Raw genomic sequence first — 18,762 nt, 5'->3', positions numbered from 1 at the left:
ATGATATTATATCATTGAATTCAAATTTAATACCATCCATTATACAGTGACCCACTTGTAACCTACTGTACAGCAGAGCGAAATCCACTTACTCACCTTTTTTTTTTTGTGTCTGTCATCACCTTTCACTTTTTAGGACAGCAAAAATGGTTCGATTTTCTTCAACGGTTTCTTTTCTGATAGGAAAGTGAATCTAGATGTTATTTTTTTTTTTTTTGGGGGGGGGGGGGGTCAAAAGTCAATTTTTCAGTGGTTTTCAATTGCGCAGTGAAAAACAAATTTTGTTATTAATTGATATAGGTGTTATGATTTTTTTCTCTTTTTTGGTATTTTCAACTAATTCTAGTAAAAATATTGTTGAAAATGGAGCTATTAATGTTAAGTAAATTAATATAGGTATAAATAAATTAATAATAATTTAATTTTCTTCACGGTAATGAAATAATATATTTATTTATAGGTGCCTATATATTGTTACTATTTAATTTATATTATGTGTTATTAGTTGAAGAAGTATAATTGGTGCTAGTTTTTAGAGCATTTATTTTTTATTTACATTTCACCGATTTAGAACAATCCGTGTAGTACGAAAAATTGAATATTTTAGGAGCTGGTTGGAGTGCAAAAATAGCGAGATGCCGTTCACGTTGTCCGTCTATGAAACAGACTGGGGCGGAAGTCCGGCGGGCCGGTCGAACAACACGGTACTTACGTACTGGGACGGACAAGTGTCGCACAAATTCCAGACAATTGAATCCACTTTTATGTTGACCACGGATGGCAACCTTCACCTTATCGACGAAGGCGACGAATGGATCGTACCGAACACGGAGTACTGCTTGGGGTATTACGCCGGGGACGGGCCGCTGGAGGCCGCCGATCTGTTGGTGTTCGTGTACCCGAATGCCAAACGACCTGTCAATTACATCTTTTGGGTTACTTACCTCCCGTCCGTCGTGTGCCTGGCGCTCACGCTGATCGTGTACGCCACACTGCCTTACCTCCGGAACGCCCACGGCCACTACGTCATGTTCTACATGGCCTGTCAGCTCGTGGACTTCGTCTGCATAATGATCTATTTGTTGGTATACATAGACTTAAAAAGCCCGTTGTGCATTCGATTCGGTATGTCTTACCTGGTTTTTTTTTTGATAAAGGTTGATAAACTTATGAGGAATCTTGTTTTATATTTTAAAATCTTAGACTTAAAAAGAAAACAATTTATGAATTTCGAGTTCAAAATTTAATTTGCTAACTTTCATTACTTTTAATATTTTCTAACTCCATATTGTATCAATATAATATAGAAGCCTTGTATTACATTTTCAATCTTTTTTAGCCAACAAATAAATTTTATTGACATTCATAGAAAAAAAAACTAAATAAATTGGAAACTGAAAATTATGTTTGTAAACAGTTCAAAACAAATCAAAATATTTATTGTGTATAAAAAATGGTAATATAAACAACCAGTGCAATGTCATATATATACTATATTATATACGGTTATATTTTTTAGAGTTAGGTACACCTAAAACGATTTGCGTAAAAATTTCCGGTTTTCCTTAATTTTTATTTTGTTTTTCTCGGTGTTTTTAAAAACTATTGGGAAATTTACAGACCTACCAAATGCACCAACTAAATTCATTTTCCCATCGTACAAGATACTGTTGAAGAAAATTTAAGCAGGTTTACTGCCCCAGACAGTGACGATAGTCATGAATAAAAAATGTAAAAAAAAATATTGCACATCATTCTAAAATCAATATTATATTCATTGGTCCGCTCAGAATCTTTAAATTATATATTTTAATTTCCTTTTGATTGATTGACAATAGTATAATAATAAATGGTAATATTTATAACGAATAGATCTTTCTATAAAATATAAATATTATATTATTATAAACATTATTAGTTATTTTAATTTCTGGGTGGAACGATTAATGTGGGTACTAGGTAGCTATTGATTTTACGATGATGTGTGTGTTTTTTTTTTGTTTCTGTCGTTACCCTTTAGGAGAGTAAAAAATGCTTAGATTTTCTTCAACAGTATTTTTTCTGATTGGAAAAAGTTGGTACTTAGGGGGGGTCAAAAATAAAATTGTCAAGTAGCTAAGTAGCTTTCAAAAGCGCCACGAAAAGCAAAAGAAAAATTAAGGAAAAACGAGAATTTTACGAGAGCTGTTTACGGACATTTTCAGTTTCCAATTTTTTTGTTTTTTTATCCTTTAGTTTTTAAAATATTATTTGTTAGGTAAAAATGCCCCTAATACCCATATTGTTTCAATGACAAATGAAAAATATTAGAAATTCTTAATCACAGTAAAAATGGCATTGTGGGGAGGGGGTAACTTCACGTAACTAATTGTCCATGCATCTAAAGACTAAACAACAACAAATATAAATATTTCCTTTATTATTTGTCTCATCAGCATACATGTTTTGGCTTCCACATTATATTTACTATTAATTATTATTTTGTTTGTTTATGTATTTTGAATTAATTCAAAGTGTAATTTTAGGTTATTTTCTTTTATTTGCAATTCTGACAACATGTTGCTGGTTAAATGTAATATGCTTCGATATTTACTGGATGTTAAGGTATGTAAATTATATTCTTACATAATATGGTATTAAAATGTGTAAAATAATAATGTGCATATTTATGTTGTCTTATAAACTTGTAAGCCACAAATAAGTAGGCTGATAATTATAAACAAACTTATAAGTCATCTTCTATTAGAATTATACGGGTACGGGATAACATTTGTCATATCTTTAGGGAGGTATTTTATTATAAATGACTAAGATCATAGTCCGTGGTTATTATAATAACATACCTATTGTATATATGAATTATATAATAAAAGTTAATATAAGTTTATAAGTATATTACAATTACTGATCATAGTCCTATCAACAGTAAAAAAATGAAGATATGTATATATATATATATTTAAAGTATTATGAATCCTTCTTGGTTTTGTCAAAAATCGCCTATGGCCGTATTTTCAAAAAAGGTATATAAATAGCAGTTATTATAATAAGGTCATGTGAGAAATTCCTAAACGTCAGTATAATGAGTATTATCAGTATACTCTCAAAGATCGTTTTTCAAGAAAAGTTAAGAGGGTAAGTAGTTTAAACTACATTAAAAATATAGCAAGTGCAAGATTCAATACATGACTTAGTTCTACGTCGAATATAGGTAATAGTTTCACAAAAACAAAACTCGTTACTATAGGAATTCGATTTGTATCCGTGGTAAGGTACACTAAAACTGAGATACACTTATTATAATATTATAGCGTATTTTCTACATAAGATTTACCGTATAAAAATAGTGTACATGGACTGAATACAGGTTAATTAGTTAGTATTATATATAAATATAAATATATATATATATATGTATTTGGTTTCAATGCATTAAAATATTATTGGGATTTTTTAAAAATTGAATTAATATTGCTGTCTGAAAATTTAATGAAGACTGACCTGACTAAGTAAAATACAAGCAATAAGGAAATAATTAATTCAAGGAAAAATAATTCTAACTTATGTAATATGTTTACTAATTTTAAATTAGAATGACATCACTTACATCTATGTCATACCGCGAAAAATAAAATTACATTGTGTTGCTGCATGTTTAAATGTCTAGCGAGTCTTAACCTACACCTGATTTGAAAAATAATACAAATTGGCGAACCTCAAATTTCTAACACACAACGGGGTTCAAGCTACTAAATGTTACAATGAGATAAAATTTGGAGGAAGAGAGAACTGTACACATGTACCTAGCTGATTTTTTAACTGAAAAAATGTGGTACATTATTCAATTAACATACAATATATTACATAATAGGTGATGTACTAACAAAAGAAACAAGTCATAATTAATATTATATTTTAACCTACCTAGAGGTACCTACCTAATATATTATGTTATTCATTATTATAGTTAACTATATGCAAATAGCATAATCATTGTATTATTACCTATTGCTAAATAGGTTGTTTATTATCCGATTAAAGATATCGATAAAACTCCTCTATGAAATCATTAGTAATAATATCAAAAGTGAAACTTTTATAATAGAATGATTCATTTATATTGAAATTAAAATCAATAAATTAAATCAATCATTGATAACTTTTATTTAAAACTAGATTCAAATTGTAAAAGTAATTTAATTTAAAAATAGCCAAACGATCAATAATTATTCGTCAGTAGAAAATGTTGTTTTCTTAGGAACGTTCAACATCCAAGCACATATGAAATGCACATACGGCACGTTTTGCTTGTGGGTAGAAATCAAAATTAAAACCGTAATTAGGAAACAGTGAAATTTTAAATCGAAAAAAAATGTATGTTTTTATATTTTATTAATATATTTTATTTAAATAAGGAACACAAATGACTTAATCGATACCCTGCAACAAAACAAGAAAAGAAAAGAAAAGAAAAGAAAAAGAAAAAATTATAAAATAAATATATTATTTTTAATTTAAATCAGGAAAAATAATATCAACAATCAAAATTTAAATCAAAATATTTTATTTCGAATTCAAAATCTGGCTTATATGGTATTATATCTATAGGTAATAATGGATTATACCATTCATCCAAGTACATATGAAATACGCATACGGCACGTATTGCTTGTAGATAGAAAGCAAATTTAAAATCGTAAACATGTAAAAGTGAAATTTTAAATTTAAAAAAAAAAATCTACGTTTTTTATTTTATTATTTGACTTTATTTGATTTATAGGTAACAGTGCATTATACCATTGTTCAGTATACCATATAATAATATATAACGCTGCTTCTATATATTGACTATAATATAAAAGTACCTACAAATTATAACAGTTTGTATATAATATTTTCAACACATTTTTAATTTAGGTACAACAATTCAACAAACAGAAATACATCAAAATCAGTACGTACCATTATGTACCATATTTACTGTTGGGGATTTTCAAGTACTATCGTATCTACTGGTTATTTATTTCAACATTCGCAAAACGAAACGCTACGGGGATTAGCACCTGATATTGGAAAATATGATTGCGATCTTTACGGTAAGTTTACACAATAATTTTAAAATAAATTAATTTCTACATTTTTATTTTCTCAGATTTAAATACTGTACATTTTAGCTCGGTGTACATTTTAATATTTTATGACCACAATATTACAATGTAATCATAGGCGGTCCCAGGATTTTACTTCAGGTGCAGCACATTTAATCCTATATTTAATACAGAATACACAATAATACACATAGATTCCTAGAGACGGATAGGCTAGTCAAGCATTCGAGAAAATGTATTAAGGCTGCTAAAATGTTGTGCTAGTAGGATAAAATGGCTGCAATGCCACAACATTTTTATGACAGCTATATTTTAATGTAGTGTCAACAAATGCGATAAAACCATTATTATTTATCAATATTAATATGTGTCCAATATATTATGGGCCAATTGTAGACAAATATTTTTCGAAGGGCCGAGACTACCCAATCCGCACCTTTACATTCCTATACCTATATCACACTTACATACACACACACATGTATAATATATTATAAAAGTTTAAAAAAAAATATAAATTATAATAATGTGTTTTTAAGAATTTATTTAGGAAACAAGATTTTCTGTATAAATAACAATACAATACCTATCCATCACGATCTAAAGAAGATCTTCTCTACATTGGGATCTGAAGTCTATTTGAGACTTATCGTAAGAACTACAAACTATAAAAACTATTAACCGAACTCTTGATAAGAAAAATAAATCGTGAATAACAAACATATATAAATTATATTTATAAAATACCTATACCTTTCGAGTTATGAATAAATTATATAATTACAACCAATAAAAAATGTGGCGGCTAAAAATTTAAATGTCAGGTGCAACACAGACTCTGCAAATTTCACCCGTAGGACCATCTATGTTTGTAATAAACTGAAATATTGTGTATCTAATAAAAACCATAAGATATTTCCACCTTGAAAACATGTAAAATATAATTAACGTTTGACACATAATTTTGAGTTTGTACCTATATCTGTTAAGCATCATATTGTATAACATTAGGGGACGAGTATATTTGCATTTAAACAAGTAGGTATTTGCATAATAATCTACAGTACATTCCGCTAGCGAATCATCAATCATCTTAAAATATTTGTGAAAATTATATTTATACGATATTAGGTACCTATATATATTATGTTTATTTATTGGCCAATATATTATACATTTGTACCATTAAATACTGTTGAGAAACAATTTGGACTGGGCCCAGGATAAAATCACCATAGTATGCATCACAAACACGGTTTAAGATATACTGGTTACCCAACTCCTATATTAAATTGCTTATAACTAGAGCTAGGATTTTAATAACCTAAAAAAATACACAAAAATGCACTAAAAAAAAAATGCAAAAATGACCTAAAAACTCTAAAAAATGAACTAAAAAATGACCAAAAAATTTACTTAGATGAGTGAAAAAAATTTATTTTTAGAATATCAATTAATAATTATGATTTATGAATAAAATAGGTATACATTTGACTTGTGAATTTAACCGCTTCCTGGTATAATTATTCTGAAAAATCAATAAAATCATATATTAAAATAATTTAATGAAAAATATATCATACTTTTTTTAACTGTACACATATTATTGCATTGCACAATTAGATGATTCCTAAGGTTTTCAAACAGGAAGCTGCGACGGTGGTCAGATAAAATGTTTTTATATGAAGAAAAACGTCGTTCAACGTCCACAGAAGTAACAGGAGCATATTTGAAATGAACCATATCATTGAAAGTTAGGTCTTCCGGAATACCATCTCTACTTGTTGTATTTTCAACGTCCAGAATAGCAGATATATTTTTTAAAACATTGAATCCATTATTTTTCATCAACACATTTTTCAGTTTGTTTGATATTGTTTCTCCGATTACATTAGGAGCAAGGGACAATGTAGTTTCAATTTGTTTTATTTTATTAATAGATTCTGATAATAAGATTCCGGAAGCCTCCAGCTTTTTTATTTCTGAAGGAATGAAACCAAAATTAGATTTTATATAAATTAGATTAGCCTCTAAACTTGATTTAGACATAAGTTCTTTTGCTTCTTTTATAGTAGTCGAATCATCATGATTTAATTCAAGTACAACTTTTTTACATAAGAAAAATTCTCACAATAGTAATTTACAGCATTTAACCATCACTGAAAAAAATACTACTAGTTATATTGACAAAATAGATTTGTAGACAATTAACAAATCTAAAAACTATTGTATTGACATTATTTTATCACTATGACAGAAATATTATTTAATTAATAAACATATTGTTAAATATTTTTGTACTTGTTTTATTAAATTAATAATACATTGTTAATTCAATAATAATTAATACATTATTTCAACGGCATACGTTTATTGTATTATACATATGTATTTATTAAATTGATAACTATATTATTCACCCCAACAATTATTCATAAAATAATAATAAAACAGTATTGTTAAAAATATAACGTATTTTGTATTTATGTATATATAGTATTAATTGTTTTTGTTTAAAACGTCGGTTTGATTGCAATACGGATCATTTAAAAATTGCGAATGAGTTAGTTTAAACGTTTTTTAGTTCACGTGATATGTGTTAATTGTTTTTTACGTACAGTATTGTCTACAGATTGGTGTAGATTCTACACTGTAGAACCATATAGGTTCGTGTCGTATTCACTAGTCACTACTAAAGCTACTATTGTATACCTATATAGTTTTGGGTTCGTTCGATATGTAATCTTATCTTACTTACTCTTATATTACTTTTTCAATATCAATGGACTGGTGTAGGTAATTGCTTATAGGTACTAATTGGGATTACCTTTACAACACATATTAAAAAAGCTTAAAATAAACAAAAATTAGTTAAAATACACAAAATTAACGTAATATTTGTAATATTACGTAAAAATGACCTTAAAAATGCAATAAAATGCATTTAATACAAAAAATGCAAAAAATGCAAAAAAATGCAAAATAAAAATAACATATTCTAAATTGTTATATCACGAAACAAATTTAGTTTTTGGTTAGAATTATATTGTTTTTCAAAGAAAAGTATAGGTATTATACCTACCTACATTATTACATACAATTTTAAAATATTAATTTAATTTTGATTAAAAATATTAGTCACTCATATATTATATTTTAAATAGTCATGTTTACTTATTTTAATGGTTTTGAAAAAAAAATTTTGTTGGATTCATATAGGAAAAAAAATAATAATCGACGGCATAAGTGTTTGTAAAAAATTTAACATTTTGCGATATAACTTTGAATGGACATCGGTGCCACTGTTTTCTATATGAAATTTGTTTTTTGCATGATTATAAATATATAATTATGTAATGATATCTACATCATTGCACCAACACAGCTTCATGATTCAATATCATCATAATACTATTAAATATGTTATTACCAAAAACCACAATAAATACCTGTACCCATTAACCCTGATATTATTCAAAATGTACAAAAAAACTATTAATAAGTAATAACCATATATAATATATAGGTATACATGTACAAATGTCACTAATCTTACAATAACATATTTTGATTATACCCATGTACCTACACAAAATAAACAACAACAATTTAATATGGAACAACAAGATATCAAAGGTCAATATAATAAGTAGAACCCCCATTTTGATATTCAGATCAGTCTGTTCATAATAACCAAAACTGCCTCATGCAGTATCACACGCATCGTCTTATTTCGCTACCAAAATTATAAAGCGATTATTAACTTAACGTACTCATTTCAAATCTTATAATATCTTGTTGTGAATTATTAAAATAACTTTCATTTAAAACCAAAAATTGTGCTTACATCATTTCAAGAAAACTAACATCGTTAATACTCTCTTTTCAAATTCTATAATTGTTTAAGACAAGCAACATCAACCAGGTAAAAAATTATAATAATATATACTCACACAATTTCAATAATAAAATCATCATCAACGACAAGTTAATAAAGACACGCAGACTCAGGTGCATCATAAATCATTATACCCTTCGTTTATAAATCTATACTCGCGATCCCAATCAATCGTAATAATTATATGCTTTAATTTGTAATAAGAGATAGGATAAGAAAGTCGACATTCAAAATACCTTTAATTATTATTCATTTAAAATAGCTAACTATACCAACTTAGTTAATATATTATTATAAGGTGAAGTTTTATCAATAACAACGTACATGCTTATTTTTAAATCATCACAATTATTATTTTATATTTTATATTTTTGCAGAACACTATAGCTACGGAACTATAATTTTCTTATGGATACCACTCTGTGGTATGCTGACTACCAATTTAGTTTTATTCCTACTAACTGCGATTCTCTGTTCAAGAATTAAATCTGATCTCAATAAATTTAGACAGACCGATTCAAAAATAGAAATATTTCTTGTTTACAAAGAGAGGTAAGATTACAAAAGTGTAATATCCATTCACATTGGGCACATACCTAATATTATACTATTATTATACTGTCTGTTAACTACTTTTGGTAACTTCATATTCATTATTTAAACCTTCTTAATTATAATTATAGTTGATATCGTAGCCTACTTCGAGTATTTATTAATTTCTTAATTACTTATATTTATTGTAGTACCTAATACCTATATATTTAATAAACTAGTAAGCTTCTTAATTTGTTTGATGTATGCGTCAACTGTGACATTTAAAACTTAATGTAGAGGCACTTAAATTAATTTCCTATGCTCTAAACATTAATCTCTGTAAGGTAAGTCAAAATATAAGTGATAAGAGTCTAATAATATGAAGATCTACATATTAACTTGAACTATAGTACAAAATATAATATACGTTATCACTAATTTATTAATCTAAAAGTATGATAAATTTAAAATTAGTACGTTCTGTATTTTAAACTAGTTAATATAAATCTTCTAAACAATTTTTGATTTGTTGGTCAAAAATTATTTAAGAACTTTTATTTTTACTTGAAATAACTTTTAATTTTTATTTTTTGACAGATTTGTAATGAGCATCAAACTATTTTTGGTTTTTGGAATCCCATTGTTTTTCACGATGCTATGTGAATTATTCCAAATTGAAGGGATCATAATGACGATTATAACTAAAATTTACTTTTCACAAGGAGTTTTTATATTTATTATATTTGTGGCCAAGCGAAAAGTTATTATGGACTTGCTGAAAAAGTTTAGACGTTCAACGGTTCACAGTGATGTGACACAAAGTAACACTATCTCTAGGTCGTCATAAAAGTGGCACTGTATGAATATACTATATGTAGAAATTATTATATTATATATTAAAACTCTAGTCCCTAAGGCTTAAAAAAATCATTATTTTTGTGTCTTTAAATATTACGTTTTTGTCGCTGTTTACTTTTTATTATTTTTAATAAATGAAAATGTATTTTTTACACAGATATATTTTGATCTACAATTATAATATTGTTACTTTAATTAATATGTTAATCATTATGAGTATTACATATGGACCATACGGCGTTAAATCACAATTCAGCTAAACCGTCGTTTTAAGATTTATGATATAATAAGAATGAGAATAAGATTGACCATATCCTTCAAGATTTAGCAACACCAAATTTACCGTGAATTCCATATTCGTTGAAATTTGCAAATACAATCTATACCATATAATGTTCTTATATAATATTTGCGTATACAGGTATATTTCAGAAATGAATATTTTATTTATATTACCTATATACGAATACGATATACCTATACAATAGGTACATATTATAATCAAGCCTGGGCAAGTTAATGATAATTTTTAACTGAGTTAAGTTAAGTTAATAGAAAACATTTTAAAAAGTTTAAAGTTAACAGCTAACCTATTTATTTTTTAACTCGGTTAAGTGAAAAGTTACATGAACATTTTCAATTAACTATTATTAATTTAAGTTAAGTTATTATTATTTTTATTTTTTTTAACATCTATAAAATACCCATTAATATTGTTTAAAATAGTAAAAATTATAAATATTATTGAACACATTATTGAACCAATATATGAGCATAACACAATTGGTTTTAATTTAAAAATAACTTGTTAATGAAGAAAATATTTACTAATATTATGTTCTTGAGAGTTTGACATTTGTGATTTGTATCTATATCAATATAATAATATAATATCATATTACTTATTAGTTATTACTTATAAGACGTATTTATTAATTATTATTATTATTATTACAATATGCCCGTGTGCCGCAGTATGGTATGGTATATCTTTATATTAGTATTAGATACACATAAAATGGCTATTATGTGTAATTGCTATATTATGTATTTAATTAGGTTATTTTTCTTGAAGAATTCTGACTAATGAACCAATAAATAAATTTAACTATATTTCCTATCCTAGTAAATGGTTATGTAATATGCATCTTCAATAATAATTTTTATTTTTATTATATTTATCATTCAATTATTTATAAATTAACTCAACTTGAATTTGATTAAAAGTAACTCGTTATTTATTAAGTTTATATCAATTAAAATAAGTTAAGTCAATAATTAAGTTAATGAAAATTAAATTTTAAAAAGTCAAGTTAAAAAGTTAAAATTACCTTAACTTTTAACTTAACTTTAACTTTTTTTTAACTCGTTTATGCTCAGGCTTGCATATAATGTATATAATATGGTATTATATTATGTATATAGATACATTTCTTTGTAAATGGTTGCGCTTCAAAATATTAATTTAAATTATTATAAACACGTGCTACATTTTCTTACAGAGTATCTATTAACTAACTTTAATAAGTATCTATTACCGCATTGATTATAAATACCAGCTACCAAATACGCTAAAGTGAATTTATAAAACAGACTCATCGAGAAAAATCGAAAACCAGTTAAGACATAAGGCACAATGAATAATTATCATTTACCTTCTTATCTACTCTACGAATGAATATTATTTACGATGTACCTACGATATAGGTAATTATATACAATACCCATCGCCCATCGCCTATAGGCTAAAGTTAAAAAAAGTATCTACATACTGGGTGTCTGAGTCATGACGCAATAGTAATTTGTAAGTGCAATTCAATCACACGCGTGGTAAACGTACGATGGTAAAAAAATACAATAAATAAATGTATGGATTATGGAAATATTATTTTTACATTATTACGTTATTAATATTTATACCATATTACGATGTCCTTGGCACACCCATTAAACACGGGGTTTTCATTTTTGCTGTTTTGTGCAACAATTCACTTCTTTTGTGCTACGTTCGTGAAGTAAGCACACCTAAATACTGCAATTGTTTCAAAATCTATGCCATTATTTTGCAAGTTATTCGCAAGTATTTGCAAGTTCAAGCTTTCACTGTGAAACCATAAAATTAAAAGTTTGACCAACTTCACGTAGTCCATATCCATTTTGACCTAGAACTTTGAAATCATTGCAGTATCAAACGAAAGTTAAGGATTAGCAAAAATTTTCAAGTCCATTTTTAGAATTCACAAGTAACTCGGGTGGCCAGTAAAAGCTGTGCAAGTCACGAAGTCACCCAAGTTGTCCTAAAACATTAAAAATGACACCCAACCATTTAAATTTGTAAACGTAATTTCAACGTAAAGCGATAATCAAAAATAATTTAATACCACAAAATAAAACATAACGAATAACAAAATATATATAGGTATGTATAATAAACAAAACATATCGCAAAACGTAATTTATAGAATATCATTAAACGAAAATCAACGCAAAACGTAATTTATTGGGGGAATAGTAAACTCCAACAAAATAAAGTGTTGACTCCTACAAAACATAGTGTTAACTCCTACAAAAGATGGTAAAATAATAGGTGGTAAGTTTTTAAAAAAAAATTAAATTAATTTTTAAAAAGGTGGACAAGTGAATACCGCTTGTACCGCTGTTGTTTCCTCCTAGCATACTTATATAAGATATCAAATTTAATAATTTCTTCCGGTTTAAATGGTTTATTTATTTAATTACCATACATTATTAAATATTAAAAAACCAAATGACTAATGTATATAGGTAAAAATATCAAAATTATGTTAAAAATTAATAAATATAATAGAAAAATCAATTCAGCTACATCAAAGATAGTGTAATCTCCTACATAGACATTTTTACCTGAAAAAAATAGGGTAATATCCTACAATCCAACATTTATATGGAAATTTTGAACACACGATTTTGGATTTGAAAAGCTCAAAATGCTAAAAATGATAAGTTGAAAATAATAATATATATTATTATACATATCATATATTATATATTTATAGATAAAATACAAACACTTGGTTAATGATTTATATTAATTTGATTATTGTTGAAGTTTTTATTGATATATGTAGCTGAATTGATTTTTATGTAATATTTATATACAAGACAGATATTTTATTTTTAATGTCGAAAAGACGAAGACATATTTTTTTCTACTGATTACTATATTAACATAATTTGGATATTTTTACCTATATACATTATTATTATTATTGTTATTAATAATAATTAATGATGTCCCGATAATTGTGCTGTAGAAGTATAAAGTATAGACTTATTTTGTATTCACTCTTTACTTTGTCTACACGCTGTAGTCTGTACTACTGAAGTCCTCTTGTGAGTGTTAAAGTATACCGTTTGGGTACATCTGTTTTAGTTATATTAGCTGCACATTAACAAATAAATTTATCATGGGTAGAACAATTTCTAACCCAGTACCGAAAATGTTCTTTAAGCTTAACATTAATACAAATGAAAATGTCTGCTCGATTGCAAACTGTGTTAACTCCATTCGGACAGGAAATCACTCTGGTAATTTGGAAATCTGTAAAATTATTTCATAATAGTAAATATCTTTTAATTTAAAAAAAAAAAAGAGATTGATCAAATGTAATTCAAAAAGAGAACAACTATGTAGTTGTTTCAATTCTACGGTTCCAAAAGTAAGTACCTAGTTGATAATATTATTGAAATATTTTATATATTTTATCTAGGTAAGTACCTACTATTTATGTAATGTTATGTTTTTATAATAATAATATAAAGTTAGTAGGTACGTTAATTCAACGATGATTTATTTCAAATGTATCTAGATATCCGAAATGATTCTATCTTTTACATGATAAAAAAATACTAAAAATCGGGGCTTGCTGAAATACCTACCTACATACCTATTTTATTATTTTTACCTATTTTGGAAACAAAAGATTGGGCCACTTGATAGTATGATTATTATTGCAAAAAAGACATTATAAATAATTTAACAAACAAAAATTAATTGTATATTGTGTACAACTAGTGACAGTTATGGAAGACCTTTTGAACTCTTGGACGATATTGGATTTAAAATGATAATTCACCCTTAATTATATGCTATATAGGTGGAAGTAAGCATTATTTTATTCAATATCAAGTCACAATTTTAAGTTTGTATAGTAGGTATAGGCGCAAATAGCGTTTGGGATTTGGGGGGTCTAAAGCCTTATTTTGATAATATTGAATAAGCTTAAAATGAAATGTAGGAAATGTTTGGGGGGCTATGGACATTTTTGGGAGGGCTTAGCCCCTAAAGCCCCCTCTATTTGCGCCTATGGTTTTAGGTGTATTCTGGGCTCACCAATAATGGTGGGACGAGACAGTTCTTAGATCAGTGGGCTGTGGAGATAGTATTGTTATACTAATATAACTATAGAAGTATAGATTATAAATTCGAATAAAAAATAATAATATTATATTATTAATTCAACATACAGGCTATAATGAATAAAACCAATATAAAATATCTGGACTCACAAACCATGCATCTCCGCTCAGAATCGTTTTTCTTATACAATGATATTATATCATTGAATTCAAGTTTAATACAATCCATTATACATCGATCCATTTGAGTTACAGTTCAGCAGAACGACATCCGGTTACCCGCTTTTTATAGTTTGTTGTTAATATATTTTGAAGTTATTGTAGTTATACTCATATTGTTGTAAATAAACATATAATATAGGTAATGTCTGTAAGTTTTTACTGTGGTTACCTATCAAGTATTTAAAGTTATTTGTTAAACTTATTGACCACAGTCAGTTTAAAACCTATAGGCTATAAGAAATAGTAAACACATATTATTAATAGGTAAAACTATATAAATTATAAATACGAATAAAACAACATAGTATTAATTATTATATTTATATTATAATAAAGATGATTTACACAGTGAAAATGACTTATTTAATGAACATTTTGAGGACAGTGAACACAGGTCGGAAATTGTCTCTTGATTTATAATTTTTATTTAGTTTTTAATTTCTAATGTTTTTCTTTAGATGGTTAAGTGTCATGGCAATTTATCTGAATCTACAATTCAAGCTATTATGACAGATACAGATACAACTTGTTATTGTTAATTTTTTAATTTTAAATTGAATGCTTAAGATTTTCAATTAGTTTTTCTAAAACTAATTAACAATAGTTATTTATTGGATATTTGTGCCATCCATAATTTATATAACAATGTAGAAATTATAGGAAACAATAAAGTAACTTTAAAAATATTAAATATAGGTATTTGTTTTATACGTCAAAGGTTGTAAAAATACTGCGAATACAATCATATGCTGTGTTATTAAAGAAAGAAGTAATTTATATTGTTACTCGATGCAGTTACCCGCTGTGTTGTCCATAGGCGTAGTGTGGTAAATTTTTTTGGGGGGGCTTTAGCCCTTCCAGGGAAAAGATTTAACAACCCCCCCAACCGGTACATCTGCAAATTTACATAAAAAAATACAAAAACGTGTGACAATCAAAGGTTTTATTAAAATATTCTATTTTTTTTTTTTTTTTACTGTTACAACATTAAACGTCTATTTTATGTTAGGTTATAACTTTGGGGATTTTTTATCATAGATTCGCGGGTGCGACGTCCTCCTAGAACTACACATTTTATGAATTACAAAATAATTTACAAATTTCTGTATTTTTGATGAATTTTGTATAAAGTATACAAAATAAGACGTTTTTAACGGGGGGTAATAATATCCTAGTGTATTTTAACCTGGGAGGTAAGTTTATACTGGTATATTTATACACCCATAATACTTCATTTTTACCGCGGGGTAAATATATCCATGACCCCTGAAGCTTCAATTTTTACCGGAGGGTTTAATTCAATTAACTTGGCGTTATGTTTATAATATCACATCTTTATAGTGCTTAAAGATGTGTTTTTTTACTTAGCCGTTTTTTTAAACGGAGTTCGACGAAGTGTTTTTGTTGTGTTTATAATTTACGCGATAACCCGCTCAGAAATAATATAGGTATTTAATAAATAATATTGACAATTATTCGTATAACCTAACATAATAATCGTAAATCATTAGACCATAATATAATAAAATGTAGACAACGAAAACCACTATATATTACATTTTTATAATATTATATAAGAGCGTGGCGGTCGGCGACGGCGGCTCATCAAATGGTCTCCATTGCTGGATGACATACGCGGCGGCCGACAGTCGCGATAGTGCATGTGCCAAAGCCGCCCAAACAGTGTGCGTACACAATGATTACCATCCTATCGCGGTACACCGCCACCGTCGCGGTTCTCGTTGTCGCGATCGGCAGCAGAGTCGCGTCCTCCATGAATAATATCGTGCCGGGCCGGAAGTGCTGTCCGGTGGATCGGCTGTACGATCCGGAAGCGCGGTTCTGCAAACTGTCCGGGACGGACGTTGACGAGTACCGGCAGAGGTTAGTGAATCGACTGGATCGCGGATTCCGGGTGGAAGCCAATGTGTCGTTTAATATGACCTATTATCCGCCGCCATTTTGCAACACCACGGAAGTGCTAGTCGACGTGCCCGCCGAGGAGGTGCGTGGGCTGATGGAGGCGCACCCGTCGCCCATCGAGTTGCCGCCGGACTACTGCTTCGACCTGACACCGTCCGATGAGCTGGTGGGCCGGACGTGCTGGCCACGCGACCAGTACTGTGACCGAGTCGGCTACACGTGCGTCAACAAATGCTGCCCCGCTGAACATATGTACGTCAATGGCCTCATGTAAGTCCACGGTGTCCTATGTATAAATTTAAAGTTGTATATAGTGCTTATACCGAGCATAATATTAGTTTTTATGTTTATTAAGCTATATTATTATTAATTGTTAGGATTGCATTAATGTTACGTTACTGCTTTGTACCTTTACATTAATTATATGTTTAATGTTATTATCATATTATTAACTTTTATTCAACACAAACATTCCGTAGATCGGTCAACTGTGTTGGATTCGTGTTATACCTAACGTGTAAATACCCAATAAACTTAAAATATTAGCTTAAAATTAATATTAATTTTAAATATAATTAATATTTTGAATAGTCTTTATGTACCTATAGTAAAATATGTTAATATACATAAAACAAATTCACACGAACATTATTTTTGAATAAGAAACAATGAAATAATTAAAATCCTTATTCTTAAATATTGGCAAAAATAGAATAAGGTTAAATTAACGTGTTGAATTTAACAATAAACTTCTTTTTTAATTTTCAATAAATAACTTCAGTAGAATCTATAGTATTAGATTTTTAAACATAAGGTCATCAAAATAGTATAAATAGTAAGAATTCTTGGTAAGTAAATGAAAATTTGCAAATTTCCGTGATTTTAATTAAAATGAACATTTTGACTTAGGTGATTATAAATTTATAAAAAAATAAATTTATTTTTGATATTTTTATTTGCTGTAGAAAAACTTACAATAAACCTTGTATTGATTTATCAAAGATCTTACTAACAAACAAGTATGTTATACATAAAACAAAAAAAGCACGTAAGTGGAAGTCGCTTTACTGTATAGAGTAGGTTACAAGTGGATATCCGTAATGCATGGTGTTAAATTTGAATTTAATAATATATCATTATAAGAAAAAAAGATTCTGAGTGGAGATGATTTGTAAGCTAAGTAAATTTAATACAACCTACATATTTTACATTATTATTATTAATACGGTAGCCGGTTAAGTTTTAATTATTATTGTTTGTTTATTAACTGGTTTATTAACTGCAATTATACCGGTACATCGTCAGGATTTCAGTAGAAATATTATAATATAATACTAGCTAATCCCGTGCACTTTGTTGCCCGTTAAATGTACCAACTCTATATGACTCAAACATTGTTTATTTCGTTATTTAATATTCAGTGTAAGGTGTTCAAAATTGATCTTAACTTTTTTGTTGCCCGGAATGCTCATGAAAATCTACCGGAAAAGTAGGAAATCTGGATGTAAAAAATACAACAGTGGCGCAACAGTGTATTATACATATATTGGTTGCTAATATATATATAATATATATCACAACAAAAACCCTTCGTAAATTATACGTATACGTGTAAAAATGGCTGAAATGTAAAAAAAATATAAGGTCTTTAAGCACTATAAAGATGTGATATCATGAATAAATGCTAAGTATATTGAATTTAAGTAAACTTATTTTGTTTCAATAATTTAGTTAGGGTACTTGGGGAGGAATTTTTTAGAATAGTATATAAATATTAATAATAATATTTTTAAAACAATAATAAGTTATACTTTAATTGTC

The 18,762-nt window shown here is 27.6% G+C and overlaps 2 protein-coding genes across 3 annotated transcripts in view; both read left to right on the top strand.

The window, feature by feature from the left end:
* LOC100571640 (G-protein coupled receptor Mth) overlaps positions 1-10,470 on the top strand; it is a 30,042-nt gene extending 19,572 nt beyond the window's left edge. Inside the window, exons 2-6 of the mRNA XM_016803072.2 lie at positions 608-1,125; positions 2,526-2,604; positions 4,918-5,096; positions 9,384-9,558; positions 10,138-10,470. Of these exons, the coding sequence (XP_016658561.1) occupies positions 608-1,125; positions 2,526-2,604; positions 4,918-5,096; positions 9,384-9,558; positions 10,138-10,387 (1,201 nt within the window). The 3' untranslated portion in view covers positions 10,388-10,470. The remainder of the gene's footprint in view (positions 1-607; positions 1,126-2,525; positions 2,605-4,917; positions 5,097-9,383; positions 9,559-10,137) is intronic.
* A 6,062-nt stretch (positions 10,471-16,532) lies between these two features.
* Positions 16,533-18,762, top strand: part of LOC100163140 (G-protein coupled receptor Mth) — a 26,021-nt gene continuing 23,791 nt past the window's right edge. Inside the window, exon 1 of one of the 2 annotated variants that reach the window (XM_016803076.2) lies at positions 16,533-17,211. In XM_016803076.2, the coding sequence (XP_016658565.1) occupies positions 16,715-17,211 (497 nt within the window). In that variant the 5' untranslated portion in view covers positions 16,533-16,714. The remainder of the gene's footprint in view (positions 17,212-18,762) is intronic. The other variant, XM_016803075.2, reaches the window with a different exon arrangement.

This window comes from Acyrthosiphon pisum, chromosome A1 (genome assembly GCF_005508785.2).
Source record: "Acyrthosiphon pisum isolate AL4f chromosome A1, pea_aphid_22Mar2018_4r6ur, whole genome shotgun sequence".
NCBI classification, from domain to species: domain Eukaryota; kingdom Metazoa; phylum Arthropoda; class Insecta; order Hemiptera; family Aphididae; genus Acyrthosiphon; species Acyrthosiphon pisum.
The sequence above is the reverse complement of the archived record's forward strand: the minus strand, read 5'-3'. Positions and strand labels throughout refer to the sequence as shown.